At 51.3% G+C, this 12,058-nt stretch overlaps 6 protein-coding genes across 6 annotated transcripts; 3 read left to right on the top strand and 3 right to left on the bottom strand.

Moving 5' to 3' along the window:
- Positions 1 to 16: 16 nt before the first annotated feature.
- Positions 17 to 1,121, bottom strand: JCM6883_003179 (uncharacterized protein; the record flags this gene model as incomplete). The annotated part of the gene is made up of 3 exons (XM_076634967.1): positions 17 to 210; positions 271 to 712; positions 798 to 1,121. 3 exons carry the CDS (start codon positions 1,119 to 1,121, stop codon positions 17 to 19), a joined length of 960 nt encoding a protein of 319 aa, XP_076485070.1.
- Positions 1,122 to 1,408: 287 nt separating this feature from the next.
- Positions 1,409 to 3,382, bottom strand: JCM6883_003178 (uncharacterized protein; the record flags this gene model as incomplete). Its single annotated transcript, XM_076634966.1, has 10 exons — positions 1,409 to 1,490; positions 1,568 to 1,745; positions 1,813 to 1,845; positions 1,918 to 2,208; positions 2,274 to 2,308; positions 2,398 to 2,735; positions 2,810 to 2,920; positions 2,993 to 3,071; positions 3,159 to 3,289; positions 3,365 to 3,382. The coding sequence occupies 10 exons, from the start codon at positions 3,380 to 3,382 to the stop codon at positions 1,409 to 1,411; spliced, it is 1,296 nt and encodes a 431-aa protein (XP_076485069.1).
- A 326-nt stretch (positions 3,383 to 3,708) lies between these two features.
- Positions 3,709 to 4,523, top strand: JCM6883_003177 (uncharacterized protein; the record flags this gene model as incomplete). The annotated part of the gene is made up of 5 exons (XM_076634965.1): positions 3,709 to 3,796; positions 3,868 to 3,945; positions 4,019 to 4,042; positions 4,125 to 4,181; positions 4,264 to 4,523. The coding sequence occupies 5 exons, from the start codon at positions 3,709 to 3,711 to the stop codon at positions 4,521 to 4,523; spliced, it is 507 nt and encodes a 168-aa protein (XP_076485068.1).
- Positions 4,524 to 4,830: 307 nt separating this feature from the next.
- On the top strand, positions 4,831 to 7,699 carry JCM6883_003176 (uncharacterized protein; the record flags this gene model as incomplete). Its single annotated transcript, XM_076634964.1, has 7 exons — positions 4,831 to 5,086; positions 5,149 to 5,465; positions 5,530 to 6,113; positions 6,191 to 6,256; positions 6,335 to 6,514; positions 6,581 to 7,563; positions 7,623 to 7,699. 7 exons carry the CDS (start codon positions 4,831 to 4,833, stop codon positions 7,697 to 7,699), a joined length of 2,463 nt encoding a protein of 820 aa, XP_076485067.1.
- Positions 7,700 to 7,810: 111 nt separating this feature from the next.
- Positions 7,811 to 10,041, bottom strand: UBP6 (ubiquitin-specific protease UBP6; the record flags this gene model as incomplete). The annotated part of the gene is made up of 11 exons (XM_076634963.1): positions 7,811 to 8,016; positions 8,093 to 8,565; positions 8,628 to 8,831; positions 8,896 to 9,077; positions 9,147 to 9,258; positions 9,317 to 9,389; positions 9,447 to 9,477; positions 9,547 to 9,636; positions 9,720 to 9,734; positions 9,796 to 9,831; positions 9,886 to 10,041. 11 exons carry the CDS (start codon positions 10,039 to 10,041, stop codon positions 7,811 to 7,813), a joined length of 1,578 nt encoding a protein of 525 aa, XP_076485066.1.
- A 248-nt stretch (positions 10,042 to 10,289) lies between these two features.
- On the top strand, positions 10,290 to 12,039 carry ARO4 (3-deoxy-7-phosphoheptulonate synthase ARO4; the record flags this gene model as incomplete). Its single annotated transcript, XM_076634962.1, has 9 exons — positions 10,290 to 10,361; positions 10,461 to 10,712; positions 10,841 to 10,877; positions 10,951 to 11,124; positions 11,194 to 11,364; positions 11,433 to 11,578; positions 11,650 to 11,688; positions 11,754 to 11,945; positions 12,010 to 12,039. The coding sequence occupies 9 exons, from the start codon at positions 10,290 to 10,292 to the stop codon at positions 12,037 to 12,039; spliced, it is 1,113 nt and encodes a 370-aa protein (XP_076485065.1).
- Positions 12,040 to 12,058: the final 19 nt, after the last annotated feature.

Here is a 12,058-nt window from a genome sequence, read left to right as displayed (position 1 = left end):
CTGCTCATTTCCATCATCAATTCCGCTGTCTTGCCCAAGTCAAAGTCAGCAATTGTCGAGAGCACCTTCGATCAATCGGCGACGGACCAAGCTGATTGTTCTTCTCTTTCAACTGATCACCGAGGTCTTTGACTTGTTTGCTCAAGGCGCGAAGGACGAAATCCGTCTTGTCTGATTTCGCGGCGGAAGGAGCCTTTGCAGCATTCGAATCTGCGCGAAAGCAGCATTCAGTCTGAATCACTCAAACTCGATACACGACGACGGACGTACCTCTGAGCTTCGCATTCTCTTCCTCGAGGCTTTGAATCTCTTGCTCCGACTTTCCCTTGAGTTCAGCCAATTCTTTCTGGAGGCTGGTATTTTCCTTCGCTTTCGCATCTCGAGCTTGAAAGGCTTCCTTGACGTCGGCTTTGAAAGACGCAATGTTTGTCTTCAGTTCGTCGTTTTCCTTAACGAGACGAGCTTTGTCCGTGGTGCTCATAGGGGCAGCCGAAGAAGTCGACATCGCAGACTCGGAAAGGAGAGGATCACCGGGCTTGATTCCTCGAGGAACTGGTAGACGAACTCGACGAAGCAACTCGTTCGCTTCCATGTTGTACAGTTGAATCGCGAGAGCCTTGAAAGCTTGATTCGACGAGTTCGATCTTGCGCACGAGACCAGTAACATCGCGCCAGCTTTCTCCTTTGAGGTGTTCTTGGACTTTTGAGCTTGCTGCTTGCAGAGACCAGCGTGAGTTCGCGCGTTCGCAGCTCTTGCGAGCGCAAGGTAAGGAGACGAGACAAAGAAAGGAACTCACGATTTCGACCACTGTTTCCGCAAGAACCCGTACAACCTTGTCGTCGTTCGTAGCCGGGTCGAGTCCAAGCAACTTATAAGCACTCGATACATCGTCTCCTTCAGTGAACTTGAGCCAAGCAGGGGGTTCACCGCTCTGCCATTCGAGCACTTCTTTCGTCTCCTTCTCCTCCGACTTTTGCTCCTTGCTCGTTCTAATCGATCCCTGTCCGAGACTCCTCATGTCCTCGAGAGGCGGCATATCGATGCACTCGTCCCCTTTCTGAGCCGGTGTGGATCCTCCACTCGCTTTCTTCCCTGGTTGTTTCGCACCTTTACGCTTCATTGGCAACGGTAGATTCAGCTAGAGGTCTCGGTCGCCCGTCTGTTGTCGAGGAGAGTGAGATTTGGGAGTGAAAGGGAGGGATGTGTGGAAGAGAAGAGAAAGAGGTCGAGCCTTTGAAAAGGGTTCGAGCGGGTTCTTCCGGCGTTTCTCCGCGGTGCAGCGTCTAATTCATCACGCGGACAATACGAGACAGAACACAAACGGATGGTATCATTGCGAAAGAGAAAAGTGCAAGTGGTATGACAAAGAAAAACGAGAATCTGGGTATATGAAAGTGAGGAGGGAGATTATGTCGAAGGAGCTGAGGCAGCAGGAACAGCTGAACTAGGACCCGACCCACGTAATCCATACGCCGCTGCTAGAGCACATCTGCGGAAATAACAAGAAGAAGCAGGGTCAATCGGGTTCTCAACTGAAATTGAGATGAAACGCGATCATTGACTTACTCGCAGATAACCTGAGCTCTCCGAACGACCAAGGTTCGAGTCTCGCGCTTCTTTGTCGGCACTCGACTCTGAGCACCAGGACCATGACGAATCGAAGTTTGGGGAAGCGGAGTGGTGTCAATCGCAGTCTCTTTGACGAGACCGGGGAAGAGACAAGCTCCGACACGTTCGGGTTCGCCTGGATTCAGGTGCACAGTCAGCTCGAAAATCCCGGAAGTGTCTCGGAAAGAGCGAAGAATTATTACCTCTTTCCGTTCGGTAGCATTTCTTGATCAACTCTGAAGCGAATCGATTATCGGAAATGTCAGCGAGAAGGGGCAGCGACAAGAAGACTGCGAGAAATTGCTCACCGAGCTGGGTAGGATCCAGAGGACTACCAACCTGACAAACGAAACTGCGATAGAATCCGCTGCCCTCCAAAGCGCCTCCAGGCGAATAGCTCTTGTGGAGCATCCTCGAATAAACGTAGCTAGCGTCAAGGACGGCTTCCAGCTCGGGTCGAATCGTTGGACTCGGATTGATGAGCGAAAAGACAGTTTTCATGTGTTCATGGAAGAGAGAGAGAGACATCGCCGGGCTGAGCGAATCAACCGCAGCAGAGAATGTTTGCCGACGCCATACCGATGCTACCAATGGCTCGCCTGTTGGGAAACGCAAGAGGTCAGCGTTTGCTTCGGTGCTTGATCGCGTCGGAATAGAAGCGAACGGTGAAAGAGCTGTTCGTGAAGCTTCGTCAATTCCCTAGTTGTATCATATAGTCAGTAATATCGCTCTCGTGCATGCGGGGGAACGCCTAGGCGAAGAGAGAGAGAGAGAGAGAAGAGACTGACTCATTCGCCTCTTCTGAATTTGTAACTAGAAGACGATTGACGATTCCTTCGCAGAGTAGCTGACTCATGACATGTCTCAACAGACTCTGGACGACGATGCCGAGTCCCGGATAATCGAATCCCATCTGACTAAGGCCGACGAGAAAGGGCGATTCCGATACATTGTCGACGTCTTGAAAGAGCGCTTCGGCGAGGGGGACGAGGGCAAGGTGCTGAAATGCGGTCGGATCTGTTCCTGGGGGAGGTGGAGGAGCCGATCGCAAATGCGCAGCGAGTGTATCGGCAGCCCAGCGATTGATTCGACGTTCGAGTCCGGACGAAGAATTCTTGATCGTGAACTGTCCCTCTCGCGCTCCGAAGGGTCAGCACGATCTGAAATCTCGAAGCAAGGATTCAAAGCTTGTGAACTCACGTCGTCAACCGTGCTTCCTCCGCCTCCCCCGGCCGAATGAACTCCGACGACTGAGGCTCCTTGTGCATCTCCACCTTCGAGAAGAGCTATATGTTTGCGTAGACCAGCGTTCTGAGTTCTCACGATAGTTCATCAACAAGATCGCGAGGAAGAGCTTGCAGCAGGAGAGTTTTGCCGACGTACCTGTTTTTCCTGTTCCAACATGGCGGTCCTCTGTTCTTCAATACGCAAATGCGCCAACTTATAGTTTTTGAGCAATCGGCTATTCGCAAGCAGGGACAGAGTATGGTTTGATTAGCTCTTGGCGATTCGAGGAAGAGGTCTGAGCGAGGATCGGGTGGGAACTCACTTGTACTCGTCGTCGCCGACTAGCTGTTGTGGAGGCTGAGATGTCATAGTATAGCTGTCTTGATGATTGAGAATAGACTGCATCGAGGGTTGATTGCCGTGTTGAGCTGAAGATTGGTAGTGAAATCCCGCCTAGACTCTCGCAATTGAACCCGTCAGCGCCCGCCTCTTTGATCAGCAGGCTTCGGATACATGTGGAATGCTCACCTGGGGATGGTACGACATTGTTCAAAGGTAGGAGTTCTCGAGTGATCAAGAGAGGACTTTGCGCAGAGGGCGCTCAGAGTAGGTCGGGAGAGAGGTCGGCGACTGTCTAGTCGATTGGCGAGGTCTTGATATCGATATGTCGGAGGAAGAAGTCGAGCGAGTGACTGGAGGGATAGCAAGGGTCGGAAGTTCGCTCTTTTCCTCTCCCTTTCTTCCATTCACTCCCTTCCCGCTCTACGCCAGCAACACGACTTTGACAATCGATCGATTTACATCAGCCGTCAATCGAAGTACCAGTATCCCTCGTGCATCGAACTTCGGCTTTTGAGGGGAAGTTGCGCTCGATGGACGGGCTGGTCAGCGATGGAGTTGCCACGAGGCAGGCATCTGGTAACGCTGACGAAGTCAGGCCGTCCGCCAGAACTTACAAGGGTGAGTAGACTTTCTCGCGATTGATTATGGTGCGCTCATTCACGATCTGACGACATCTCGCTCTTTGCTAGGGCATCGACGAGCTAGTTTCATTGAGAGGGATGTAGACGAACTGATTGAATTGCGAGCACGGCAGCGAACGTTTGGGGGTGAGGCATCTCCTTCGAGTGGAGATTCCGCTCGTCCAGTTTTCACTAATCCTCGGCCTGTACTCTCGCACAGGTGCATACGAACGCTCGGCTCTCGGTGAGTGTTTTTGGTCGCTCTTTGCTTCGACTACGAGTGCTGAGACCACGATCCTCCCGTCGTTCGAATCTGAAAAAAACAGGGAATCTAGGTTACGCGTTACTCGTGCTCAAGATCTTCAACCCTGATTTCGCCAAGAGTGAGTCCTGTTCCTTCACGACCTGCCATGTCGAAGCATGCTCACGGCACTGAGCTGATCCCGGTTCAGGTATGTGTTTTAGTCGGACTGCTCTACGTGATTCTATCGATACTGCTACTGCTCATCGCTCAGTACCGCCGTCGACGAAGTGACCACGACTTTGCGGATATACATCGACCCCTCGCTTCCACGACTATGGCGTTAGATGAACTTCCGAAGGCGGCCGAGCGTGTTTGGGGTCGAGAGTTCAGGACGAGCGGAGATATGGTGGTTCTGATCGTCTTGACCTGCACGGCGCTGTATATAGCCATCTTTGTGTTGATCCTCAAACTACCAGATTGAAAGAGCTTCATCTTCCCACCGGATTCAGATTGGATTCAGACGAGAAACGCGAACGAATTTTTCTCTTCTTCTGCTGTATAATTTCGGACTACTGCATCCGTGAATGATTCAATGTACCTCCTTATCTTTGTTGTCACCAAGTGAACACAAAAGAGCGAGAAATTGGCCAATTCTCGTCCGACTCTCGTCGTCGAGGCGGCCATTGCTTCTCCTTCCCCTCTTCTTCACTCAGGCGTCACCGACAGACTCGAAGGCACACAAGTAGATTGCGAGCAAGTGAAACCTTCCGCGTACAACCGTGCCTCGGATGGGTCAATCAACAAACAACAACTCACGAATTCAACGTTCGAAACCCTCTGCCAACCGTCGAGCACCTTCGATGGAGTCTGACAGTTTCTCAACACGCTCGTCTAGTCCGGCTTCTCGCCTTCCCGCGTCCTTCCCTGTCGATGCCGAAGGAATCGTTCGAAACGCTTTGCATGAACTACTCGAAGGCGATCTAGCAGATCAAAAAAGAGGAACTCTTACCAAGACCCAGGAAACAGCGTACAATCGCTTCTTCCGTAAGTGCCGAGCGGTCATCTCGGTTTCAACTTTCCGAAAAGTTGATCTTTGACTTTCGCAGAGTTCAAGCAAGATTATCTCGGACCTGCAGAATTCCTCGAACCGAATCAGCTAGCTCTCGGAGAAAAGTACCGCGCCGCAGCTTCTACCCGTGGAACCCCCCTCAACAGTTTAATTTCCCTCTCAAACCTTTGCACTTTTCTTCGCCTCGTTCTCGTTTCCGCGCCCAATCCGACGAAGAAGGGAACCCGATCCTCAAACGGCATCAGCTCTCAAGGTCTCAAGCAAGCTGCGAGGGAATTGATGAAGACGGTCGTGACGAATTCTGAGGAAATTAACGAACCACTGATCAAACTCGTTATCGACCTGAAGCGTCAAGTGAGTCCTTCGGACTGGCAGTCTGTCTGCTATGTACAAGTGACCTCAAACGTTTCTTTCGCAGGCCTGTATCTCGGCAGACGCTCGAACGATCAAGGACGCCTTTTCCGAACCCTTCCGCTCTCATCTCCCCTCTTCCATCTCGGTTGATCCTTCCCTCACCCGCTTGTTTAGCAAACTCCAAACCGAGTCAAAAACACTCATTGACCAGCTCGACTCCGATCAGAAAGTATTAGAGACACGATGGAAATGGGAGGATACCGTAGCGCACTGTCTAAAGTGGACGAAAGATCAAGCGAGTGGCCAATTCCGGCCTCTCGAGGAAGAAGTGAACTCGCCGATGGAGGACGACGACATGGGGAAGGACGAGGGAGATAGTACACAGCAAACGAACGATGCGGCAGCGGGCTCAGATGAGGACGATGAGGGAGGGAGCGCCGGTGGTTCAGAAACGGGAGGGGCTGAGGAGGAGAGTGACGATCAGATGGAGCAAAACTCAGCAGAAGAAGAAGAGGAGGAGGAGTCGGGGTCCTCCCAGGGAAGCTCAAAATCCGATCCCTCGTCAAGATCTCCCGGTTCGCGATCGCGCGTTGAATCACAAATTCAGGACGAGGACGATAGTGATGAAGATGAAGAAGAAGACGACGAGTACGTCGAATCGAGTTTCTTGTCTTCTTCTGAGATTGTCGAAGACCCGGCTGTTCTGATCGACTTTCGTGATACAGCGACCTGGATCTCGGTGGAACGAACGCGGACTATGCCTTGGACTCACCAGAGAAAGCCTCGTCTTCGTAAGTCGAATCGTCTCGGGTCCCTCGCTCGTCCCCTTCCGATTCTGATCACGATCTTTTTCGTCTTCTCGTAAACAGCTCTCGACGCGAAATGCGACCCATCGAATCGGCATCCAGTACCCGACTCTTCGAAACGACAGTCTCACAACCGGATCAACACCCCACATCAGCTAGTGCAAGGCCTGCCTCGCCCGCTGCAGAGACCCGAATGACGATAAGAGCTGGACTCATTACCCGAGAAGTGCGAGAGAAGAAAAGGTCAGACTGACTAATCTCGTATTCGCGCTCGAGTTCGATGTGAATGCTGACATTCCTGATTCGCAGTCGTTCATTCCTCGATCGCCAACCCGACGCGCAGAAAATCTCATTCGATTCACAATCTCAAGTCAAGTCGAACTCTCCTCGAATGTCGCCAGGCCAACTCTCCAATTCTGAACTCGGTTCGAATCGCTCGAAGAGTGCCGCTTCGCCCAATGTTGGAGAAACACAACACTTCCCGCATGACGATTTCGGTGGAGGAGGAGACGAAGATGAGGAGGAGGAGGAGGAGGAGGCGACCCAATCTCAAGAAAGATCCCAACCTTCTCTCGACATTTCGGACGACTCTCGAACAGATATGTTGCGCCGACGTGCTCTCAACACCTTCTCCCAACCTGTCGCGTCCAGGTCTCCCTCGGAAGCTTCATCATCCTCGGCTCATCGTCAACCACGTCAAGAGGGAAAGTCCCCGAAAAAACGAAACAGATCCCGCCGTTCCGACTCGGATTCAGAACGCGCTTCCTCCACGGCCGAAGGCGAGGAGTCTCAACGAGGAAAGAGCAGGAAAGGGAAGGAGAAGGAGAAGGTTCGCAGCAAAAAGGCGCGTATCCTCCCGAAGAAGAAAGCCCGACAATTGGGCCGAGGAGACGAAGACAGTGACAGCGAAGAGGAGAGCGAATCGGATCAATCGAGTGAAGATGAACCTCATGCTACGAAGAGGAGGAAACTCGAGTTGAAGCATCGCAAAGAGGCTCTCGAAACTCAACGCTCGGTCGCGAGGAGGGAGGGGGAGGGAAATCTCTACTATCTCAACAGGAATAAACCGGGAGGACGAGTGCCTTGGTCATCGGACGAAGAACGCCTCTTGCTCAAGTTGCTCCGAGACTACGGCTCGGATTGGAAAAGGATGATGAAGGACCACGGACCGCTTGGAAGGGTAGACAGAGTGTTCGGGTACCGAAACAACGTTTCGTTGAAGGACAAGGCAGTCGTAATGAAGGCGAGTTACATCCGAAACCGTCAACCGATTCCGCCGGGTTTCGATTATGGTCAGTCTTTTCTTTCTTTCTTGATTCTGCTCTCGAATTGACCGTTCTGTTTCTCGCAGTTACTGTACCAGCTTCGAAACGCGGGTCTGTTCGCGTCGTGATCAATAATGAGACGGATGATGAAGACGATGATTGATTGGAGAAGAAATGGTTTGGATCCGCTTGTTGTTTGTTTGTTCGTTCTTTCTTCGTTCTCAATGTTTCGTCGAAGCCAATTGTTTCAATACAAATAGTTTCTACTTCAAGTTCACGCGAGGCTCTTCTGTTTATAAAGCAAAATGTAGGCGCAGTGGTCCTCTCCTCCACCTTCGAGACCGAGGATTTTCTCTTTCGAAACGAGGGAAACCTTTTCGTCGTCAAACTTGTACCATTCTTGCTTGTCGGGATCGCTGTCGAAATCTGGAGAGCCGTCTGCGTTGACCTGAGGGGAAGCCGTCCATCCGACATAGTGTCCTGTTGAGCGAAACATCTTTGCGTGAGCGACTGTCGAGCTTTCTCGAACAAAAAAATGAGAATAACGACGACTTACCGCCATCGGCTGATGCTCCCTTGTGGGTCACGATCCCGACCAAATCGTACAATCCACTAACGTTTGCACCTTTATCTTGCTCGAGATCCGGGTGGACGAGCGACATGAGCGTCGCCAATTCTTCTTGTCGTTTCACCGATTCGTCCGGAAGTTCTCCGTCAGCAGCCGAATCGACGAGCATAGGCTCGGGAGGGTCATCCGTCGGGTTCTCCTGAACGGGTGCGGCACTGGAGGAAGACGCGTTTTCAACGTTGACCTTGTTCTTCATCTTTCTCCTAGTTTTCGCTCGCTCGCGTCGTTCTTTCTCGATCTCTTTGAGTTTCTCGTTCACGGGTCGTACTTTCTCCTTCAAATCGTCGGAAAGGAGATCGAAAGTATCGAGATCGAAGGGGAATTTGACTCTTCGCATGATTTTGGTCTTCTTGGATAGTTCTCGGCGCCAGTAGAATCGAACCATGTTTACCGTCAAGTATCTGGAAGCCGGAGACCGAATGAGAAACACAGTGACAGTTTTTAGGGACGGAGAGAAACTCACGAAGGTAAGCGATCAATCTTGGTTTCCTCCTTGTAAATCGCATCTCGACCGAGGCTTTCACTCCTCTTTTCAATCTCCTGAGTCATTCCTTCCGTAAGACCTTGCATCATGTAGTTCGTCGTACCGCTGATGTTGCACTTGAGTTCGAGGAAGTTTTCGTTCGAGACTTTGGTTTCCTCCGTAGGTGCTTCGGGTGATGAGAGCCTGACCGGAATTTTTCAAGTCAGTTCCGACATAACAGCACAGTACTGAGAGAGATGCCACGCACTTCTTTTGCAATCTCCCAGTCATCCATCCTTCAACGAATTTCCCGCCGTCATTCACGTTCCCTCCCATTGAAGACTTAGCAGCCTGCACGATCTGAGACCAAGCTTCTTGCGCATCTTGTTGGGCGTATTGACCGGTTTGTCGAGAACGTTCAGCGAATTGAGGTGCGAATTGACGCAACATCTTTTATCGAGTCGAGTCGGAGGATGTCAGTCGAGAGAGCTCGTTAAACTAGATGAATGAGTTGCTCACGTTGAGGAAAGCGAAAGGAGGGAACCCTTCAGTCGTCTTCGACATGTTATTGTAGAGATCTCGTAGAGAATTCGTGAGTTGAGCATCAGGTTGAGCACCAGTACTTGGTGTCCTGCTTTTCGTACATTGAGTCAGCGGAATGTCGAAACAGAGGAATAGGGAGCACTCACGAGTTGAGCGAGGTTTGAAATTCGGGGATTGCGCGCAAAACTTGAACAGTCGAATTCATGTAGCACGTGTTTCCTGTTGCACGAAAGCATCAGCTCCTGCATCTCAAAATTCGTGCAATGAAGAGCTGACCAAGGTTCTCGAGACCGACTGGGTATTTAGCCTGCGAAAGAGAGAGAAGACAAATTAGCGGCTTTTCGATCAAAAATACGAACAGAGGAAGAGCGCTTACGGATTGAGCCAATTCGGTGTCGGTCATGTCCTCCATGAAGATGATGGGTTTCGTAGGAGCTTGAGGCAGAGGACCTGCGGGACCGATCACCTGAAAAGAAAGGGAATCGAAATATGTTGAGTGAGCGAATTCTCCCTCTCTTCCTCATCCGTGAACGCAATGAGGAGACATACCATGACAGTTTGTCCCTGATATCATTACGAGCGTTAGTCCCTCGTTCCTGAGTCGAGGATGAGCTTAAGGACTCACGGCTTTGAATCCAAGTTTACTCAAATCGGCATCATCCTGAATGAAGCGGGGTCAGTCAAGCCCCAGTTCGACAGGAGAATGTGTACGTACCTTGAGCATACCACCCTTGACAGGTACTTTGACCTTGTCGGTAGGAACTCCCGTCAATTGATAGATTTGTTCTTTGAAGACGGTCGCGGGAGCTGAAGTATCGACTTGAACGTCGTAAGCTTTCCCAGCATGTTTAATTTTGATCGGTAGAGCCATGTTTGGAAGTCGTAGTCGTTGGAGAAGAAAGGAAGCAAGGTGTGCGTCAGCGATGCGATCTATTCGACATTTCGGCTCTCTCTAATTCTGAGCTAAAGACTCTGGACATTTCACACTCATACACCTAAGCTCACGAGAATATCACAAGCGGAAGAGTCAAAAATCAGAAATTCGAACTCCGCGAAGTAAATTCTCGATCGAACTCATCGTCTCTTCACCCCATCCGCCAGACCATCTGAACCGCCAAGATGGAATCAGTACTCTCAGATACCTCTTACCAGAACTACGACGTCTACGGAGACAATCTTCGTATCGAAGCGGTCAGTCATCCGCAACTTTCTTTCATCATTCTTTGTCGCCCCTCTACCTCTCGCTTGATCCGTCAAGTAAGCAGTACTGACCCTTTCAAGTGCCTGTAGATTGAACCCCTCATTCAACCCGCTCTCTTGCGTTCCGAGATCCCGCTTTCCGACAGTTCAAAGAGGACCATCTCTCTCTCTCGCGCTCAAATCGCTTCGATCCTTCGTGGCGACTCGGACAAGATCGTTGTCGTTGTTGGACCTTGCTCGATCCACGACCCTGAAGAGGCGAAGGAATATGCCGCTCTCCTCAAGGAGGAAGCGAAGGGACTGAAGAACTTGGTCATTGTCATGAGGGCTTACTTCGAAAAGGTATGTCTACTTCTTGAGAGTCCGTCAGTACGACGTGGTCGATGATGATGGGAAGGGGGAATGGAGGGCTCAACGAGAAAACCACTTTCGATGGATGTTTTTCTGATTTCTTCTTTTTCGATTTGCAGCCCCGAACAACCGTCGGATGGAAAGGTCTCATCAACGGTAAGCGATGCTGCGATCCTTCTTCTCGCTCGAAGAGTAGAGTAGCTGATCGATTTGGCTCGATTCTTCCCAGATCCCGATCTCAACGGTTCTTTCAGCATCAACAAGGGTCTCCGGATAGCACGAAACCTCCTCGCCGAGATCACCAGCAGTGGTGTCCCCGTCGCTCTCGAACTTCTCGATACCGTTTCTCCTCAGTTCTTGTCGGATTTGGTTTCTTGGGGTGCGATCGGAGCTCGTACTACTGGTGAGTCTCCCGCTCTATTCTCCCCTAAACGACCGGGGCGCTGAAGTCTACCCATTGTGCTTTCGACAGAATCGCAACTCCACCGAGAACTTGCTTCCGGAACTTCTTGCCCCATCGGATTCAAGAACGGAACTGATGGATCGCTCGGTGTCGCCGTTGACGCCATGCGCTCAGCTTCTCACCCTCACGCTTTCCTTGGTGTAACCGAGAGTGGTCTCGCCGCTATCGTTCGAACTGCCGGTGAGTTTACGCTCGAGTCTGATCGTTTTCTCGCCTCTCGCTCACTCCCCGAGTCGTTTCGATTCTAGGAAACCCCGACGTTCACGTCATCCTCCGAGGAGGTACGAAGGGTACCAACTACGATGCTGAATCTGTAAACGCCGCCGCCGAGGCTGTTAGCAAGATCTCGACGAGCGAGAAGCCTTTCTTACCCGCCGTCATGGTCGATGCTTCCGTGAGTGTCGCTCAATCCTGCTCATAAGTCCTGACGTGTGATGCTGATCAGCGTAATGATCTGGGTGACAGCACGCCAACTCCTCGAAAGACCACCGAAACCAGCCCAAGGTAAGCTTCAACCATCTTTGAACGTCCTTACACTGTCGCTTACTCTCTTTCCCTCGTCCATATAGGTTACCGCTTCCGTCTCCGAACAACTTCGATCGGGATCCCGTACGATCATGGGAGTCATGATCGAATCGAACCTCGAAGAAGGTGCCCAAAAATGCCCGAACGGTAAAGTCGGATTGAAGCGTGGAGTCAGTATCACCGACGCTTGCGTCAGCTGGGAGACGACTAAGACTATGTTGCGAGAGTTGGACGAGGTGAGTTCCGGAGGGTTTTTCAATATTCCAGGTTACAGAGCTGACGTTCCTCTTTCCTACTCAGGCCGTCGCTGCTCGTCGCGAAAAGAAGTAGATCGTGCCCGTTGTAGATA

The sequence above is a fragment of the Sporobolomyces salmoneus genome (assembly GCF_050403485.1).
Source record: "Sporobolomyces salmoneus JCM6883 DNA, S_salmoneus_JCM6883_v1_ctg77, whole genome shotgun sequence".
Taxonomy (NCBI): domain Eukaryota; kingdom Fungi; phylum Basidiomycota; class Microbotryomycetes; order Sporidiobolales; family Sporidiobolaceae; genus Sporobolomyces; species Sporobolomyces salmoneus.
This window is presented reverse-complemented; position numbering and strand designations above follow the sequence as displayed.